General features: G+C 55.6%; 1 protein-coding gene across 10 annotated transcripts in view; it reads right to left on the bottom strand.

Moving 5' to 3' along the window:
• The window catches only part of IQCE (IQ motif containing E), a 40,468-nt gene extending 22,365 nt beyond the window's left edge, over window positions 1-18,103 (bottom strand). Inside the window, exons 1-9 of one of the 10 annotated variants that reach the window (XM_053893739.1) lie at window positions 17,888-18,103; window positions 17,562-17,761; window positions 12,354-12,401; window positions 10,981-11,026; window positions 7,697-7,825; window positions 6,777-6,911; window positions 5,851-5,921; window positions 1,994-2,107; window positions 1,819-1,869 (exon numbers count right to left, since the gene is read on the bottom strand). In XM_053893739.1, the coding sequence (XP_053749714.1) occupies window positions 1,819-1,869; window positions 1,994-2,107; window positions 5,851-5,921; window positions 6,777-6,911; window positions 7,697-7,760 (435 nt within the window). In that variant the 5' untranslated portion in view covers window positions 7,761-7,825; window positions 10,981-11,026; window positions 12,354-12,401; window positions 17,562-17,761; window positions 17,888-18,103. The other 9 variants (XM_019422486.2, XM_019422488.2, XM_053893740.1 and 6 more) reach the window with 9 other exon arrangements.
• Between the last annotated feature and the right edge of the window lie 1,248 nt (window positions 18,104-19,351).

The raw sequence follows: 19,351 nt of genomic DNA, 5'->3' as shown, positions 1-19,351 counted from the left end.
ATGTTTCCATGTGGCATCATTCAAATTGTAATGGCTTCTCCTCAATGTTCCCCCCCAAATCGGGCAGCTATAAATTTCCTTGTGTAAAAGGGTTTTTACACTGGAGTTTTTCCCTGAGACACGCCTGAAAGAGAGCAGTACCCGGCAAACGGAAAGCACAACTTCACGGCCATTCCTCTGCTCGGTCACGCCAACCTAAAACACAGTGTCTCAGCTCTGAGCATGCCCGGTGTTCTCAGTCCTGCTGACGCTGGTTTTGATCATTTGTGTTTATTCTGCTGGTTTAAGGCGTGAGGTTTTACTCAGAGTAGCTTAAGACGTCTTTTCTCCAATATGAACTACCGGAGGAACAGTGGGGACCAAGGCATGGTGCTTGTGGATTCACTATAAACCCAACCTGGGCAAATCTCTCTCTCTTTAAAAAAAAAAAAAAAAAAAAAAAAAAAAAAAAATTAATGTTTATTTATTTTTGAGAGAGAGACAGAGAGTGAGTGGGGAGGGGCAGAGAGAGAGGGAGACACAGAATCTGAAGCAGGATCCAGGCTCCGAGCTGTCAGCACAGAGCCTGACACGGGGCTCAAACCCACAAACTGCGAGATCACGACCTGAGCCGAAGTCGGATGCTTAACCGACTGAGCCATCCAGGCGCACCATGGCCAAATCTCTTAACCTCAGTTTCCCGAGTTTCAAAGTGGGGATCGAGGGGCACCTGGGCGGCTCAGTCGGTTAAGCGTCTGACTTTGGTTCAGATCACGGTCTCGTGGTTCCTGGGTTCCAGCCCTGTATTGGGGTCTCTGCTGTCAGCACAGCGCCTGCTTTGGATCCTCTGTCTCCCTGTCTCTCTGTCCCTCTCCCGCTCACACTCTGTCTCGCCTTCTCTCAAAAATAAGTAAACGTTAAAAGCAATTTTTTAAAAATAGGGATTGAGTCCCTATCACAAAATCCAATGAGATTATGCTCAACTGTTCGCTGTCTAGGAGTTGCTGTTAAGCTGAAAACGATTTTCTTGTGGAAACACTCCGATCTGTGCTCACGCCCTGAAAGTACTTCCTTCGTGCGTCCTGGGAACGGGGCCGGTGTTAACCACCTGTACAGAGCCGACTGCACGCTTTCCGTACAGGTCCGCATGGATTCTGTGTGTCGCACTGGTCAGCGTCCTCCCTGCTCCCCCATCATGTTGACTCAGTTTCCCCTGTAGTCCCACGGGGCTTTGTTGCAAATGTTGCATCATCACACCCGAAAGTCACATCGTTAATGTTATTTGATTCCTTGGGCTCAGTGCTCTCAGAATTGGATCCCTTCCAGGTCTGTCTGCATCTCACTCTTCTCGAGAAGTGTGCTTCCTTGACTCAGCAGGTTTCTTGTGGTCCTTCTTCTCCGCCGCCGCAGCCCTCATCACGGAATGGCGCCGGTGCCGTCACCTTGCTTCACTCGCTGTGCTGTGCGTTACGCGGCCCCGTGGCAGAGCTGGTGTGTGTGTTAAAGTGTTAAAGGCTTTATCCTATCCCGCTTTGTTTCCTCAGCATCTCTAGTTCAGTGTGGTGACGGGGGACGTCACCACCGCGACCGCTGTCCTCTGCTGTGCACCTTCTGCCCTGCGCGGCCTCTCGGTCTCCCCTCACGCCCCCAGCAGCGCCCGCAGCGTCTTGTCGTGAGCTCTCCGGCTCCTGGGCGGTGCTTTAGGGGCTCCTGGGCCCTGGCTCCCTGTCACCCCTCTTGCATGACTGCGTTAGAGGAAAGGCGTCCCTCAACTCTGGGCTGTTTTGAGATTCAGACTTCGGCGGGAAGGTTATCGGTCCTGCTGGAGTCGGTACTCACCCAGCCAGCATCGGGCCTTTTCTCTGCCAGAGTCCGAACAAAATCCGGGTCCTGCGGCAAGCAGACGGAGAGATGAAGACACTGGCGGGCGGCCTCTCCCCCCTGCAGCCCGAAGAGCGGAGCCTGCGCCTCCCCTGCCGCGGCCGGGCGCCACCGCTGCGGGGCCGCGACTTACTCGGGACGGGTCCAAGAGCTGCTGTATCTGCCGGTCCTTCCTGCTGTTTTCCTCCTCCAGGCGCCGCAGCCTTGTTCTCATGAGGTCCACGTCACTTTTCTGCACGTGCAGGGACTGAGAGGAGACAGAACCACACACACACACACACACACACACACTCGTGCACACGCGCACCCCAACACCCAGGTGAAACACAAGTCGGAGCAGAACTCGCGAGGCGGCCCGGTTCCCGGTCAGGGCGCGTGCGTGGCGCTGGGGGGGAAGGAGGCACCTGGTGCCTGGGAACCAGGGGGGATGCCGTCAGGTGCAGGACCACCCGACGTGAGTAGGAACGCCCCCTCCCTAAAGGCAGCCCCACGCAGGCACGCCGCTCTCTCCCACGCCCACCTGAGGGAGCCCACACGTGTCACAGCACGTGTCACCAAAACTCATCCGAGGCTAACGTCCACTTAAAACTCTTGGCCTCAGCTCGGGCTTGGGGGGTCAGATGGGGGCCCCTGCCAGTTGTTACCAGTCTGCGGTGAACGGAGGGAAAAAGCCTGAGCAGCTGATTTTTCACGGGACTAAAGTGATTCAATTCCACAACCGCCCTCTTTAGAAAACTCTCCTCCCTCCTACTTTGGGCTTCTGTCGTCCTTTTAGGAAATGGTGATGGTAGGGGATTTTTAATTTTTGTTTTCCACGTCCTCACTTGCAAAGGCCTTCTCCCAGGGCATGAAACCGCGAGGCCTGGAGAACATGAGGTTCAGACGTGCCCACAGCCCGCACGGGGACAGCCAGGGCACTCAACCAGCTTCCGGCATCAGCCTGCATCCGAACTAGCCAGTTAACCTGGAAACACCCTTCTCCCTCCAGGACTCATGAGGCGTAGAAGAGAGACAGTGCCCGAACGAACCCAGCCCCCACCACTGGCAAGCGGACTCCCAGTGTGCACTGCAGAGAGAGAGGCCGGACAGGTCAGCTGCAGGCCTGCCACTGGCCGGACCGCCATAGCGCTCCAGGAGACGAGGGGACCCTGGCACTCAGTGAGTGTTTAATGAATAGGTCAGTTCGTGCACAGCCATCGGGAAGGAGAAGAAATCTAATAATGGGAATTCTGCTTCCGGAAACGGGGTACACTCGGTGTTCCCTACTCCTGCAGCCGTGGACACTGTATGTAAGACAGACGTAAGAAGGCTCAGAAGGGTGGACAGAAGACAGACTAGGCTGGGGCTCAGGACCCAAGCAGGGACTGCAGGGCCCCCCAGTTTTCCTGCTGCCTGACGTGTTCTAGACGGGAGTGCTGGGGAAGCCAACAGCCTGGACAAGCCCACGGGCACAGACAGGAAAGGGGCAGCCTGGCCAGGCAGAGAAGGCACGGGTGATAACCGCCCCACCCTCAGGCAAACACAGCAGAACCTGCAGGCCTCACCCCTGCCAGCGAAGGCTGAGCCGGGAGCCAAGCCCCCCACCCCTGCCAGGCTGTAGTGAGGCACCCTGCCTCCTTGCGGGGGGGAGGGGGGTGGGGGGGAGGCCTGCTAGAGCATCAGGACTCTCACTGTCCAGGGGTAATGAGGCCACATACACAAAATAAAGTGGAAGACTTAAATCCTAACCTACCAATAATTACATTAAATATAAATGACCCAAACAAACCAACTAGGAGACAGGAAGTGGCAACGTAGATTAAAAAACACGCCCAACTACATGTTTTCTACAAGAACCTCATTTTAACATAATGTGAAAGGAGATCGAAAGTAAAAGGATGGAAAGAGAGATGCCAGCGAAGCATTAACCAACAAAGGCAGGAGCAGCCATGTTAGCATCAGACAAAGCAGAATTCGGAGAACAGAAACGACACGGCGACTCTACAGGCCAATCCACAGACAAGACAAGCGACCATAAATGCGCCCTCGTCAACGAAAGAGGTAAGACGTGTGACTAAAGAGGAGGCAGAGCTCCCCCCACAGTATCACATACTGCATCAGTCCACATAGAGAACATTACCAGGATGCCAGAATTATAGAGATGGGGAGAAAAGCCAGTGGCCGCCAGGAGTCAGGGATGGGGAATGGGGTGGGAGGCAGGTGCGACCACCAAGGGGCAGCTGGAGGGACAGCATGCCCGGTGGCGTGGGGCAGCGTGCATGCAGGGACACGGGTGCACACACGCGGCAACACGGCACGGAACCGGACACGTGCACCAAGTCCACGTCTGCGGCCTGGCTTTGACACTGCGTGGACTGCCGGGGGAGACGGGTGCGGGGGGGCCTCTGTGCCATCCCCGCCACTCCCTGGGATGGTCTGCACTCGTGGCCTCTTGCGGGGTGCCGGCCGTGGCACAGAGTACTCCCTGGGGCCCTGCGCCGATGGGCGCACCCGCGTCGCGACTGTGAAACCGTTCCTGGATTATCCCCATTTTTCAACAGGAAACTGAGGCACCACTCGCCACAGAAAAACAACTCTGAAGCTCAGAGTCCTGGAAGTGAAATTCTCCTCCCCCTGCGTTTAGAAGCCTAGACTGATTTTTCCCATAAGTCCGTGACGGGAAGTTTGAATAAAGTCAGTATCATTTTACCCGGAGACCACTTCCAGCTCCAGAAGATTCCTTTCAAGACTGCTACTGCAGTGATTATTCGGAGTTCCAAATGAGGGCTCTCCCCACAACAACTCTGACACACAGCTGTCCTCAGGACAGGGAGTGCGATGCTTCAGCAGCACCTTCACTGCTGGGCAGCTCCCATGGGGGAGCAGTCTCTGGACGGCCCCTGACATCGGAGCATCTTGTCTGGGCCGCCACAGAAGGGCTGCGTCTCACGCACGGGGGGCCCAGAGCGGGGGCTCCTCGGGTAAGATGGCTCGAAGACTCCTCGCCGTGGCCGTGCCCCTGGGCGTGCTGGCCGCCCACGCCCCACCTAACCTCTGGTGCCCAGACGGGCCATGGCCCTCCGGATGCGGAGGAAGTGAACCCTGGCCGCTTGTCCAGGGGCACGAGTATGCACGTGGATGCTAAGAGCGGGGTGGCAGCAGGGGTTCCGTCGAAGGCGATGAGGGTGGCGATAATTTATTCCAGTGCAATTTACACCATAAGGAGTGGGAGGTAGCACGGGGCAGCAAAAAGAGCCTCGGCCTTGGGAGGCAGGTGGCCTTGGGGGAAGTCCTCATTCTGCTACTGGTTGACCTGGGACAGGCTACTACCTGGTCTGAATCTCGAGGTCATCACCGGCTAAGAGCCGTGAGCTCCCTCAGACTCCCGTAGAGACCCATTGAGCTAGGGAGTGGGGACCGTCTGGTTACCACCGAAGAGTCCACACGTGGAAGGCTACTGATAACGATGATGCCAGTGGCCTCATCTGACGCCAGATCTCCGTGCAGAGGGCCTGTGGTATCAATCCCGTCTTTCCCATTTTCCGTGCCGTGCTGCTGAAGCAGAGCACACATGAATCTCAACAGTGGAGGCCTCTCCTGCAGCAGGCTCTAGGTGGGTCTCCCAGCTTCCAAGGCACGGGGGCAGGGTTTAAACTCAGGTGCTCCTCGAGGCGCCCGGGGGCTCAGTAGGTTAAGCGTGCAACTCTTGATTTTAGCTCACGTCACAATCTTGAGGTTTGTGAGTTTGAGCCCCAAGTCGGGCTCCGTGCTGACGGTGCGGAGCCTGCTTGGGATTCTCTCTCTCCCTCTCTCTGTCCCTCCCCCATCGCACGTGCGCATGTTCTCTCTCTAAAAGTAAATAAACTTAAAACAAAACAAAACTCGGGCGTCCCTGCAAAGCTCATGTTCTTTCCATATGCACACATCTCGGCACTGATCCTGACTTTCCCACCCGTGGTTACGGAAGGCTCTTGTGGTCTAAAACCAACAAAGGACGGACAGAAATACTACCTTCTTCAGCTCAATGATCTCGTCGTACATGTCTTCCTTCTCTCTGTAGACAGGGGTCCCGGGAACGTGACCTGGAGGGGGACACGCAAACGTCTGAAAAGATCATCTGAAGAGTAGACGGAATTCTTGGCTGTGCCTTAAGAAAATCCCGGACGTTTGATAAAAAAGAAGACCAAAGCATTTCACCGGTTTAGCTGGACCGTGATCATTCCCGGAACATAAGGAAACCAACACCGACAGTGAGTAGAAGGGTGAAGCAGGAGAGAACGGAAAGGTGTGAACACAGGGCTTGCCTGCAGGAAAAGGAAAGAAGGGGGACAGAAGGAGAAGGGATACATTTAGATTCTAAATCGCAAACAAAACAAAAAGACAAAGACAGACAAACGGCAGCCCTTCCAGCGCTGACAGAGTGAGGCAGAGAAGCAGACTCGGGTCTCCGTAATGCACCTGATAGACTGAGACTCTACAACATTTAAGCCCAAAGTAGAACTCAGAGCCAGCAGGAAGGGGTCGGCAGGGAGTCAGGGTGACAGGGGCTCACCACGATCCCTGTGGAGGCCCACGAGGACAGCCGTGAGAGCCGGGGAGGAGACATGGGGAGAGACCAGACAGAAGGACGGAGACAGGACAACAGACCCAGGCTTTCTGGTGAGATTTAGGGTTTTCACTATGTGCAACTGTTATTTCTAGTACTGTCCATCCGATAAATTTCAGCAAGCCTCCGAGTTACAGGGGCAGGCCCGACTGGAGCCTGGGGACACGTCACTGTCACGTTAGGAGGGCAGAGCGGACTTGCGGGGTTCCCGTCCTCTCTCCACGGTCTCGTAGGGACACAGCCAATACAGGAAGCCCAAAATCTCACTTTGTCAAAGGACAGATCCCGAGCTTTCCCTTACTTGTGGCCTCGTCACCGTCAACATGCTCACCATTGCTGGCAGAACGCCTGAGATTGGACCTCTTCACTCTTAAGGCTGCTCTCAGATAGTCGGGAGTAGTGCTGGGGGGGCTGGCCCATGCCTGCTCCAAGGTCAGGTCTGACTTCAGGGGCTGGGTCAGACTTCCTGCTTTGAACGTGCATGGATTTAATATGACAGGTAAGACAAACAACGGAAGGTTTTGCCTCTACTAATCAATGCTCATGGGCTGAAGAAAGCTTAAGACAACCAGCAGATGGTGGCCATCAGTGGGATGCTGATAAAATTTTTTGGCTCTCAGAAAATAAAGCCCAGATCCGGAGCGTTTGTCTATTTCCACGGTATAAATAGTCCTATGATGTCCAATTTCAGGCGGCCAGCGTGACATCGACCAGCTCACCAAATTCTTAAAAATTTAACAACTGGCTCTTGCGAGTGGGTGGGAGCTGGGCCAGCAGTGCTGGGACGTCACAAGACTCCAAGGATAGGGTGTCACACCCGCAAACCGTCAGAAACCACACTTACGTAAAGATTACGTAAGGATTATGAGGCTCAACGTCTTTGAGAAGTTGAAAAGCAACGTCATGCAAATAAGTCCTATTACGAACTCGATCTTTAAAAAAATTTTTTTTTTAACGTTTATTTATTTTTGAGATAGAGAGAGAGACAGAGCATGAATGGGGGAGGAGCAGAGAGAGAGGGAGACACAGAATCGGAAGCAGGCTCCAGGCTCTGAGCCGTCAGCCCAGAGCCCGACGCGGGGCTCGAACTCACGGACCGTGAGATCGTGACCTGGGCTGAAGTCGGACACTTAACCGACTGAGCCACCCAGGCGCCCCACGAACTCGATCTTAAATCACCACCCGCCACTCGTCAAACCCTCCTCTGGAGCGGGAAGGGCCTCTCTGTCGGACCAACCACGTCCCGCATACCTGGCTTCGAGCTTCCCAGCCACAGCTTCTGTGGGGTTAAGGACATTCTGTTACCAAGAGGCATGCTTGCTGCTGTCCTCAGAGATCTCCAGGATGCCACTTTCCTCGGTTTAGAGTGATAAGGTGACTCTAAAAAGCCAATACATGGTTTCAGAGGGGCAAGGTATCGATGCCTCTCAACATTTGTGCTTTAGTGACACAAAAATGGTACCAGAACATTCATAAGAACATTCCGACAAAAGTAAAAAACACAGCGTATGGTTATATACTACATATTATATAGCTATATCACATAGTTATATATATATATGTAGTATATACATACTTATGTTTGTTTTTGGAATTTTATTATAAAGACATAACATAAAAGGAAATTTATCTAAAAATCCAGTCATAATTCTACCAGTATTTGATGTTCTCAGATACAGGTGTATTACAGTCACAGAACAGTGAACACACAATTTTGTCCTTTGCGCTTAACAGTATAAATATTTTTCACTTTGCTACCTAGGGACACAAGTAATACTATCTAGAACTTACTATGTAAAACAAAAAATGTAGAAGAAATGAGAAAAAAATTACCTTTCTGGGCATTTTTGATGATGTTATTCATACAAGGGAAACATGTTAAAGTTACTTTTTAATCTGGGATTTCATCTCTTTCATTATGTAAAATCGGACACATTTATGCAATAACTCAGTTGTTCATAAACCATGTTTATAAGTAGCAAAGAAATTCCTGTCTATGGTAAGTCCTGAAAAACCTAAAAAAAATCTCTAAGTTTTCTCCATGGCTTCAAAATTTAGGGGAGATTTCTCATTATAATTTGGGACGAGAGAACAGACTCGTTAGACATGGACGCATTTTCCCTCAGCGGGACCACGGCGCCCCGGCTTGGGGGCATGCTTGAAGGCCTCCCCAACCCCGTCCATTTAAGTGCTCACTTATAAAGTAAGCTGGCCGTCAGGGGCAAGCTCCACCAGTAACATTTCCCTCCCTGGCCCACGTGAGCTATCAGCGACCGGTAAGGATCCCTCAGGAAACACGCACGCACGTGGACAAAAGTGGGAAGGCAGAAGGAAACAGGAGTCGGGAGATACGAGATACTTGGGCGAGCGGGGCTGTGAGCAGCAGAGCCCTGGGCCCCGGAATCCAGTCGGGCCTTAAAGAACAACACTGGCTAAGTGAACAGGACACGTGGTTGCCGCTGTCCCGGCCCAGGAAACCAGACAGAAGCACACCTGCTGGGCTGGTGTCCCAAAGGCCGCTACAGGAGTGGGCATCTGAGTGGAGATGGCTCACCCCGTGTGAGAGGGCTGAGCCAGCCCAGGGAAGGGGGCGCCGGGGTGCTGGGGAGAGGACCCTGAAGGTCGGGGGGTGGAAAAAGGCTCTGAGGACCAGGGCTGGGCCATACGGGACTCCCAGCGTGGGCTGCGGGGAGAAAGCACGGGGGAAAGCAGGGTGCTGAAGTTCAGCACCCCTCGACTTCTGGATACTTCTGGGGCTTTCACCGTTCTAAGTTATGTGAAGCACGACTCTGACGTTTACAGAAATCAAGATACAAACAATTGGACGATTACTATTTGAAACACTTGAAACGCTGATATTCAGTAAAAACAATTAAAGATGTTCTAACATTTACCTTGTAACCAAAGAGAACTTAAAACAAAATGGTTCTAAAACAAGAAGGTTTAAAACACACACACCCGCCCTTCACATCAATTCTCAATTCCTCCATGGAAGGAGAGGAAGGACATCAAAACCCCAAACTGATAGATTCTTTCTTCCTTTTTTATTTTTTGGAGGGAGTGCGCGAGCACGGAGGGCAGGGAGGTCCGCCGGGATTTAAGCTCTCTCGGAAAGGTGTTCCTAAGCATCAAATTCACACGTGGTTCTCTGTGCACTAGAGCAGTGTCGGAACGGCCCGGACGAAGAGAGGCCTGGCTGGCCGTCTGGACTAAAACCCCATCTGCCACGACTGAACGCTTGTGCCCCCCCAGTCGTACGCTGAACGCTAACGTGAACCCTAACGTGCTGGTGTCGGGGTGAGGCCTGGGGGAGATGATTAGGTCACGATTAGGTCCCAGAGCTCCCTCACCCCTTCCCCCACGTGAGGTACAACCAGGCCGCGGCCGCCCACAACCTGGAAGACGCCTCATCACAGCCACCGTGCGGACGCCCACCCGAGTCTTGGACTTGGGCCTCCAGGACTGTCAGAAGTAAATGGCTGTTATTCAGAAGTTGCCCGGCCTTCCGCCGGCTGTCGGGGCAGAGCAACACCCATCCCCGCAACATCGTCCCTAGCAGGCAGCCACCCACGTGACCACGGCCAAGGATGGTGTCTCCCCGCAGAGGATGGGGAACACAGAACCTGCCCACAGATGCCGCAGGGCAAGCCCACCGGGAAACCACTACACCCGCTCAGCACGGCGTCCACAGCAGCTCTGACTCAATCCCGAGGGGATGAGGCCTTCTGGCCGAGGCAGCGTTCGGAAGACACAAGCGGGTTCAGAGGGCGGGGAAAGAACCCAAGAGGCCAGAGCACTGCGTCTGCAGGAGGCTCCTGGGACAGCGGCCCCTGGGAGCTTCAGCCCCCTGCTGGGCCTCCTCCCACGGGGGCCATGGGGGAAGGCAGGGACCCCAAGAGTGCCGGCTCCCAAGACCCCACCACAAGGGCCACAGGGGAAGGCGGGGACCCCGAGAGTGCCGGCTCCCGAGATCCCACCACAAGGGCCACAGGGAAGGCGGGGACCCCGAGAGTGCCGGCTCCCGAGACCCCAACACAAGGGCCACGGGGGAAGGCGGGGACCCCAGAGTGCCAGCTCCCGAGACCCCACCACAAGGGCCACAGGGAAGGTGGAGGCCCCAGAGTGCTGGCTCCCGAGACCCCACCACAAGGGCCACAGGGAAGGCGGGGACCCCGAGAGTGCCGGCTCCCGAGACCCCAACACAAGGGCCACGGGGGAAGGCGGGGACCCCAGAGTGCCAGCTCCCGAGACCCCACCACAAGGGCCACAGGGAAGGTGGAGGCCCCAGAGTGCTGGCTCCCGAGACCCCACCACAAGGGCCACAGGGAAGGCGGGGACCCCGAGAGTGCCGACTCCCGAGACCCCAACACAAAATGGAGCCAAGTGGTGGGAGTGTCACTTCTTGATAACCCCAGGTGTTTGAAGAAGACATTCTTGATCTTTCTCCCAAGACATCAGGGAAGGACAGCTTCTAAAACCCTTTCTCTGGGTTAAAGTGCAGAAATTGGAGGGATGAAGGGCCTGGTCATACTTACTCAGTGATGTGGGTGGAGGTTTGTGGAAACTTTTCCTCTCTGCTTTCTGAAAGAAAAGAAACGATGTAAAGCACGTTGAGCCCGATGGCCCCAAAAGTGAAGCACAGGCATGTTCAGGACGGGTCAGAGCAGGTGCAAGGGCAGCGAGAGAAGAGGTTAACAGCAGAGACATGAGTGAAGGCTGAGCCCAGGAAGAAACACACAGCACAGCGAGGTGACCCAGGAAAACGTGATCCGTGCGGTGTTCTGGCTGCACTGGGTTCCCGGGAGCTCTCGGGACACTACCTAGAAGCACACTGAAGATGCCACGCGAACAACTATCTTCGGCCCCCCTGACTGTCCTCAGGCCAGCGCCTGCAGCACCAAGGTGTGACCGTCCACCAGGATGGACTCGGCAGGAATACGGCAAGTACAAACCCCACTGGGGAGGGACGGTCCCGCACGGGAGGGGCCCTGTCGGAACACCGTCTCCCAGGGCAACCCTGATGCCAAGTGCAGAACTGGGCCCTGCCGCGTGCCCAGGAAAAGGACAAACCTCATCGGCTTCCTCTTGGACAGAGAATCCCTCCTCCCTCCCTTCCAGCAGAAACCACGAGCCCTGCCATCTGAATTTTCCCTGGACATGAGCTGGATCCCTCCTCCTCCGGGGAGCATCTTGGGTCCACGGCCTCAGTGGTGTTGAGGGAACACCCCCTAATCTGCAGAGGTCCCTCACTGCAGACAACGGGCGCGTGATGTTCCCCTTCGAGTGCACAGAGCCGAGGTGGAACGGAGACCTACTGGTGCCACGTGCCCTCAGAGCCATGCGCTGAGGCTCGTCTGTGACTCTGCCTGCTGGACACGTGCCTTGTGCTCTTTTTTTGTGACCGCGAAGCCGGCAGGCTGCATGTTCTACCCAGCACGGCTCCCCAGACAAACCCTGACCGGCCAGGCTGGGGGCTGCTCTGCCTTGGGACCCCTGCTGGCCACTCTCCCTTCAGGCCACTCCTGGCATCCAGGGGACCCTGGGGCCATCGTGCCAGGACATCACACACCGCCAGAGCCGCGGCTGCCAAAGCGAATCCCTTCTCCAGCCTAGAGCCCTCTCCCCCCTTCATGTTACACCAAAACCAGAAGCAGGATAGGAGCTTAGAATGTGCCTCAAATATACTTTACTCACAACTAACACCCGGATACAAGTTTTAAAATTATAATCACGGTTACCTATACCAACCAAGGGCTCAAAACTCCTCAAGTGCAGAGTAGCCCCTGGAGTGTGTTTTCCGGCTCTAAACGTCACGTTTGCGGGGAAAGAGCCGGGGGCGTGTTTGGGTAACGTGTAGGGGCCAGATAACCAGCAGTGGGACAAGCGGCTGTGCCCCGATCACACTCACCGTCTCAAAGTCAGAGTCAAAGGTAATTGCGGACAGACTGTCATCTCCCTGGAAGAAGAGATGGAAACAGTGAAATTTTAGGGAACCTGCCTGGCCCCCCCACGGTCACAAGTACAAAGTGAAAACAGCCCATCCACGGCTGCTGAGACAGTGACTCAAGAAACCCACTCCGAGTTAGCTCAGAACATGCAAAGTGGGCAGCGGCCAGCCCGCTCGGTTGCAGCCCAAAGAACGGTGGCGGACGTGACACAAAGCTCCACCCACTCGGGCTGCTCCACGTCTGTCCATCTAGCGGCACCACATCCAAGGATCCGCTATGTACTGTCGATAAAGAAACGGTTTTGGGGAAAAGGAACGTGTCTCACATCGTTTAAATGCTCTCTTATTCATCTTCACATCAAGGCACAAGGGACCTGGGACTGGATCCTGACAAGAACAAGTCAAAGTCATTTAAAAACACAACGCGCATTAATACATGCCTTATTTGGCCGTAGAAACCTTCCTGCCCGGCCGTGGAGGGTAGAAGAAAACCTGTACCACCTAATTTCAGTACGAGGATGTCATTTCCCAAGAGAAGACTGTTTCTGTGCTAACTCACTTACTCAGTTTTAAATCCTAAAAAAAGGGAAAGGAGGAACACACATAAACCCGTAAATCCCCTCTGATCGCCGTGCTGTTGATTCGCGGTGCGGTTGCCAGGAGTTAGGAACTGACACCCGTCCTGGGAGCCGAGAAGCCTGTGTCTGCTGGTGAGCGTGTCTCAGCAAGCCGTGTGGGTGCGGCTGAACCCACACGGTGTCGTCGTGGGACTTTGCTGCCTTCTGAAAAGCACAAGTACGGACTAAGCCATATGGCCATAGTATCAGTACCTTAAGGAACAATTCTTCCAGCAGATGTTCCACTGGAAACATATGGCCGTGCCAGAAGGGTGCGGGGTGGGTAAGGTGTCGCTGTCGGGACGGGGCAGCCCTCCAGCCCAGCGATCTTAAACACAGGGTCCGGACTAAAGGTGTGGCGTGACCTGATGTGGGACGGGGGGAAGGTCGTGTGCCCCAAATAAACAGAATCACTGACGGATTTTCTGCGGCATTTCACAAGTGATGTTTTAAGGCACAACTAGCACATGACGATCACAGAGCGTCTTCCTTGAGCACAGCATGTGAAAATGACGCCCAACGTTTAGGAAGGGAAGGCAGCAGGTTCAACGTGCAGATCCCGTGCCAGATCTGGGGAGACACGGTGGCGACCGTGCCCTGGCATCGCAAAGGACATGCCTGCCGACGGCGGGCGTGGACCCGCTGGAAACCGCACAGAGGAGGAGCGCCGACTTTCTCTGTGGACGCCGGTCATCATTACTTGTTTAATGGCCTGAAGGCTCAACAGGGAAACGAGGCTACCGTGTGGCGGACAAAACCAAGGGATCTGTCTCCCACAGGTGCGCTCACCCACCACGCCTTCCCCCCCGGCGGATCCTCCCCGCCTTCCCTCCCTCTGCCCGCCAGTCAGGCTGCAGCAGACAGACCAGGGGCTGCGTTAAAGACAATGAACGCGTTGATGTCTCTGAGCAGAGTCTGAGCTGCCGCACCCGTTCCCTGGGCGTCGGGAGCCGGGGCGGCCTCGGGGCAGGCGGGCGGAGAGCCCGACGGGGCCCAGAGCAGCATCGTGCCTCCCCGCCGGCTGTGTGACGTTGGCCACACCACTGACCCTGTGCATCCCAGCTTCCTCAACAAAGGAGAACACGTTCCTCTAGCGTTCAAAAAGCACTAGAAGTATATGTGTACTAAGCAGACACTGGGAAAAAAGAGCGGGTCTCGAAGGAGACGGGGGAGCCTGCGGGGATTCAGTACACGGTGTCGGCGAAAAAGGAATACAACACGTTCCCTAGGAGTGGTCTTCCAGAATGATGGGGTGAGGAGCTCGGACGACTGTCTCCTCAACAGACAGCCGTTTAATACAGAAAGCCATCAAACAAACAATCATTTGGGTTTCTGGAAACTGGCCTAAGGGCAGAGAGCAACGGAGGAGATTCACTCAAGAAAATCTACTAAATCTGGGAGAGAACAGTCCGGGGCATCCCTTGCCCCCCCACCCCCAGCCCTGTCCCACGGGAACTCCTCCAGGGAGATAGGCTCTAGGTGGGTGCAGGCAAGACGGTGGTGAGCGGTGGGGGAGATTCCCTGCGCCCAGAAGGAGGGTGTAAGCCCTACCCCAGGAGCAGCCGACTAGGAATTCTAGGTCCCCAGCTTGCTCGCGGGGCAGAGGTTCCGCTCAGGGAGGGTCAGGCCCCCACCTCCCCACACCACAACAGGACTGTCACTCGAGGAGGCCGTCCCTGCTGTTGGCCCCGGGCGGTAGCACGGGGGCCTGGCTGTATTTGTAGTGCATGGTGGAGGATCCCAATGGCTCCCCGATTCCAATGCCAAGTTGAAGACAATGGGGACGTGGTGGGGAGCCATGACAGGGGCCTCCTAGCTCTGTGACGGCAGCAGCAGGAAGCCCATCTGAAGAACAACCAGAAGCTTAACAGAGCCCAGAAGAGCCTCCCTGGGGTCACAGTCGACCTCGAGGGTCAGGGAGGCTGCCTCCAAGTGCTAGACCGCGCGCACGTGGCCGTGGGCTTGAGGAGGGCTTGGAAACACTCCCCACACACCTAGACCAACCCTGGCTGAGGGGCCTTAGCACAACCTCGAAGCAAACACTGGCTGCACAAGAAACCACCCCGCCACAAGAGCCGCTCCCAGGAGCCAGGCCTACAGGTACAATATCTGGAGGTCCGGAGGGCACGTGCGCGTCTAAGGCTGCCCGTGCAGGGGAGACGGAGAGGGGCAACCCAAGTTCTAGTCCCTGGCTGCGGGTGGGCAAAACCGTAAAGTCGCACACTGTGACAGCAGCCTCCAAGCCACACGCACACAGGTGCACACATGCACGCACGCACACGCACACAGGCACACGCAGTGTGACAGGCCAAGGGGCTTAGCCACAGCCGTTGATCAAAAAATGGCTTCTGTTGACCCAAGGGTGACCCCTAGGTAGTGAAGTTAAGAGAGATGCAAACAAGACAAAACCTGCAGGGAACCAGAGGCTGCACAGCGCGGGCAGAAGGACCTCAGAGTTAGTCCAGCTAAGTCACTCACCAAACACGGACCACCAAGCAAACACCAAGCCCATGGGGAGGAGGGGTGGCGACCCAGGGTCGCTGTCACATTCCATCTAAATGTCTAGCTTCCGACAGGAAACCATGAGATACCCAGAGAAACAGGAAAGTGTGAGCGTTAGAAGGGGGAAAGAGCAGAAATAGAAACTTCTGAAGGAGCCCGGATGAGGGACTTAGCAAAGACTTCAGAGCAGCCATTATAAATATGTTCAAGCCGTGGTGCTGTGAGGCTGCAGGATGATCTGGGAGGCAGGAGAGCACAGGAGATTGTGAGCAAAAGGTCGGGGGCAGGGCTGGGGGGAGAGGAGACCTGAGGTCTGGGCCAGGGGGCTAATAAAGCACGCGACATAGAACCTGACACATAGTAAATGTCTAATAAATGCTCTTCTTGTCTCGTTCTAGAAACTGTGAGCCTTTTTACGAATGTTGGCCCTTAAATCACCAGTGGCCCCACTCAGCCTCTACGTCACCCCCGTGGCTCTGTACTGCGGTCAGCAGAGCCGCTTACGGCCGCCGCACAGTGAGGCCCCTGGCACACAGTAAGCGCTCTGCGAAAGTTCACGAGCAAGCCTAGAGGCAGCTCTATTCCAAGGGACTTGAGAGAATGGACAGCCTGGACAGTGCCTGCTCTCAAGAGGTTCTTGTCTAACTGAGCACAGATGCAAGCTAGCAGAAAAGCCGCACGTTAGCCTGGACCAAGGGCGTCTCCTAGACGTGGAGAGAGCTTTGCAACAGTTTCTCCTTGAGACCAAGGCAACATGGCTTAACTTGTTCTGTGTCCTCAGAGCCTCACACGTAAGGGGCTTAGCAAATGTTTATGTGCGTAAGGATGTTTATAGTAGCACTGTTTCTAATAGCTGAACAGCGAAAACAAAAGAGTAAAGAGCAGGGAAATGGGTGAATACAATAAGGGCATCCACAGGTTAGACTTTTTCATATCATGCTCGTGAAAACGTGCGGCTGTGGGAAAACGCTAACAACAAATTAAACAGTAAAGGTTACAAAACGAGTCAAATACGCTCTCAACTTTTTTCAAAGGTGCGTGGAAAAAGATGCATTGCAAAAAGAGCGGAAGGAAGTCCGCCAGATACTGACCAGGTCTTGTGCAGGTAAACGGACTTTCTAAGTTTTCTCTAACGGTCATGAGTTTTACAATCACGACATAAAACGTCACTTTCTAAAGATGAAGGAGCCTTAGCGGTAACTGAGTCGCCTGTAGGTGGGCGGGCCTCCCAGATGAGGCAAGACTCGCTGCCTTGAGGGACAAGTTCAGTCGCTCCCAGGGGCCAGCAGCACTGAGCCTGGGCCCTGGCTGTCCAGCCCGGCTGAGTGCTGCCCTCTCAGTGAGAAGGAAGCAAAGTGAGCAAATTTCCCTCTGTCTGGAGCCCTCCCAAGGCTTCTCACCCCGCCTGCAGTAAAATCCACGCTCCCTGCATGGCCTGCACGGCTCCCGTGGCCAGGCGGGTGCCCACCTTCCATGCACACCCCTTTCCCCCAGGAGGTCCCAGCAAGCTTTCGTGCAGGCGCTGCGCCACACCCCACTCTCCCCTCTCAGGACCTTAGTCCATGCTGGTACATGCTTAGTACATGCTGCTGCCCCACTGCTCTCAGGTCTTTACCAGCCTGTCTCCTTCTCGTCCTCATCCACGGCGTCCTCAGAGCGGCTGCTCCGGGCACCCCGTCTAAAGCAGCCCTCTGCAACACCTCCATCACATGGGGCCTGTTTTATTTTCTGCACAGCTCACTCTCTGAAGTGATCTTGACGCTCTGTTTCCTGCCTTCTTCTCCCCCAACGGGAATGCCACTTACCCACGTGGATGCCTCCCCTCCAGCGGGTAGTGGGCGCACCCAAAACACTTGGAAAAGGCACGAGCGGACAGCACGTTTGCCCTCACCCAAAGGAGTAAACCTGGGGACGCCTCCCCCGGGGAAGCCTTCTCCCATCAGCGCCGGGCAGGGCACTGTTGTCCGGGCCGGGGGGGGGGGGTTTCCCCCTGCACACCCAGGCCGGCCGCTGCCCCCTGCCCCGGAGGCACGGGTGGGCCAGCACTTACACAGTAAGCTCCGTCGCCCCGCGGACCGCGGTAGCAGGCTCGGCACGGGCCGGGGCCTCGAAGGAGGGCGCGGCGTCCGGGAGGGCTTCCTGGAAGCGGCGGCCTGTGCACGGGCTGGCGGGGTCTAGGGGCGGCTGGAGGCTGGGTGAGGGGCGGCGACGCCCGGCCGGCTGCACGCGGGCGGGGGCCCAAGGGTCGGTCTTATGCGGTAACAATAATGGCAGCTGTCACCCGGCGGCCTCCGGCCGTGTGCCCCTTCCTCCGGACCGCGCCTGGCCCCGAGAGCCGGCGAGCTGGAGGGAGCGAGGAGGCCCGCCCGCGCTTACCGTCTCCGAGGCCGGATCCGCGGTGCCCAGTGACATGGCTGCGGCGCCGCCCGGCCGCCCCTCGGCGCTGCGGGCGCGATTGTCCGGCTGTGCGGCTCCGCCGGCGGCCCAGCCGCCCGCAGCCTCCGGACCTCCCTGCCCGCGCGCCTGCCGCGACCCCGCTGCCACGGTAACCGCGCGGCCCGCACAGCCCCGGATGTGGCCGGCGCCCGAGAGCCCGGCCGACCTTGCGCGTGCGCCGGGAAGCCCGAGGGCCGACCCGCAGCGCGCCCAGAGGGGCGAGGCTCAGAGCCCCGCGGGGCTGAAGCCCCGGGAACGCGCTTAACGGTTCCCGGAGTGCGTCCCCCGCCTTCTCTCGTGGAGGCTCCGCGACAAGCCTGTGCGCCAGTCACAGAGCAGGATGCTGCTGTTTATTAGGTTAACGCTAAAAGGGACAAGGAGCTTGTGCAGGCTGCTAGTTCTGGACACCCGGCGTTCAGAAAATTATCCTCCCTGATCTCTATCTTAAGCTCCAGGGTTCTGATGTAGTAGCCCCACGACAATAAAAATACTGCGTTTGCGCTGCAACTCAGTGGGCATCATGAAGATCTTTAGGAACACTGGGCTCCAGAGTTTATTGAAATTATTATTAGCAAGTATGCTTTTTCTTGCTCCTTTATACAGGTGTCCAAGGGCACCTACTCTGTCCCCTCACCCTGCTTTCTTTTTCCAGCCACCTGACATCTATCATCTACAAGAGCGTTCCATGTCCAGAATGTAAGCTCTCTGGGGCAGGGGCTTGGTTTTGTTCACGGCCTTTTTTCCATCCCTTGGAACAGGGGCTGGCACAGAGCAGGTGCTCACTATGTATGTGGTGTCCGGGGAGTCCTTATAACTTTTCTGTGCTGCTGTTTCCACAAATGTTGATAAATGGGTTGTTGTGAGAATCAACTGAGTCGATATCTGTAAAGTGCTCAGAGAACGGTTGCCCCTTCCAGAATGAGTGCAGTGTGACACTTCTCTTGGTGGGGTGAACAGATGAATGAGTCCTCACCCACTGTAGCGTGTTGTAGCCGAAATGCTGGCAGATTATTACTGGTCTAGTTCTGGCACCAACATGTAGTACAGGTTCATGGCTCTCTTCTCGTCAGTGTCCTCACTTGTACACAAAGGGGGTGTGGCCCCCCACCGGCACAGAGAACCTGAACTGCTTAACAACTTCCATTTATTTCCAGGTATTGCCCACATGGAGGACAAAAGCTTTTGCTACCTTAACTACCTATACCCCTGTACCCCCCGCTCCACTCCTGGAGCTCCACAGTCCCCCTGCCCTTCCTGATTCTGTTTTTCACTTACCTCCTCTCATTTAGTTACAGAGACAGTACATGTCCACGGCTTTTTATCTGCTGTTCTGAATTCGGAAAACTTTTGAAAGCCTTTCAGAATTCATTGGTTGGCAAAACTGTTCTGACCTGAACTCATTTG

The sequence above is a fragment of the Panthera pardus genome, unplaced genomic scaffold (genome assembly GCF_024362965.1).
Source record: "Panthera pardus isolate Hobbes unplaced genomic scaffold, ASM2436296v1 HiC_scaffold_4, whole genome shotgun sequence".
In the NCBI taxonomy this organism is placed as follows: domain Eukaryota; kingdom Metazoa; phylum Chordata; class Mammalia; order Carnivora; family Felidae; genus Panthera; species Panthera pardus.
This window is presented reverse-complemented; position numbering and strand designations above follow the sequence as displayed.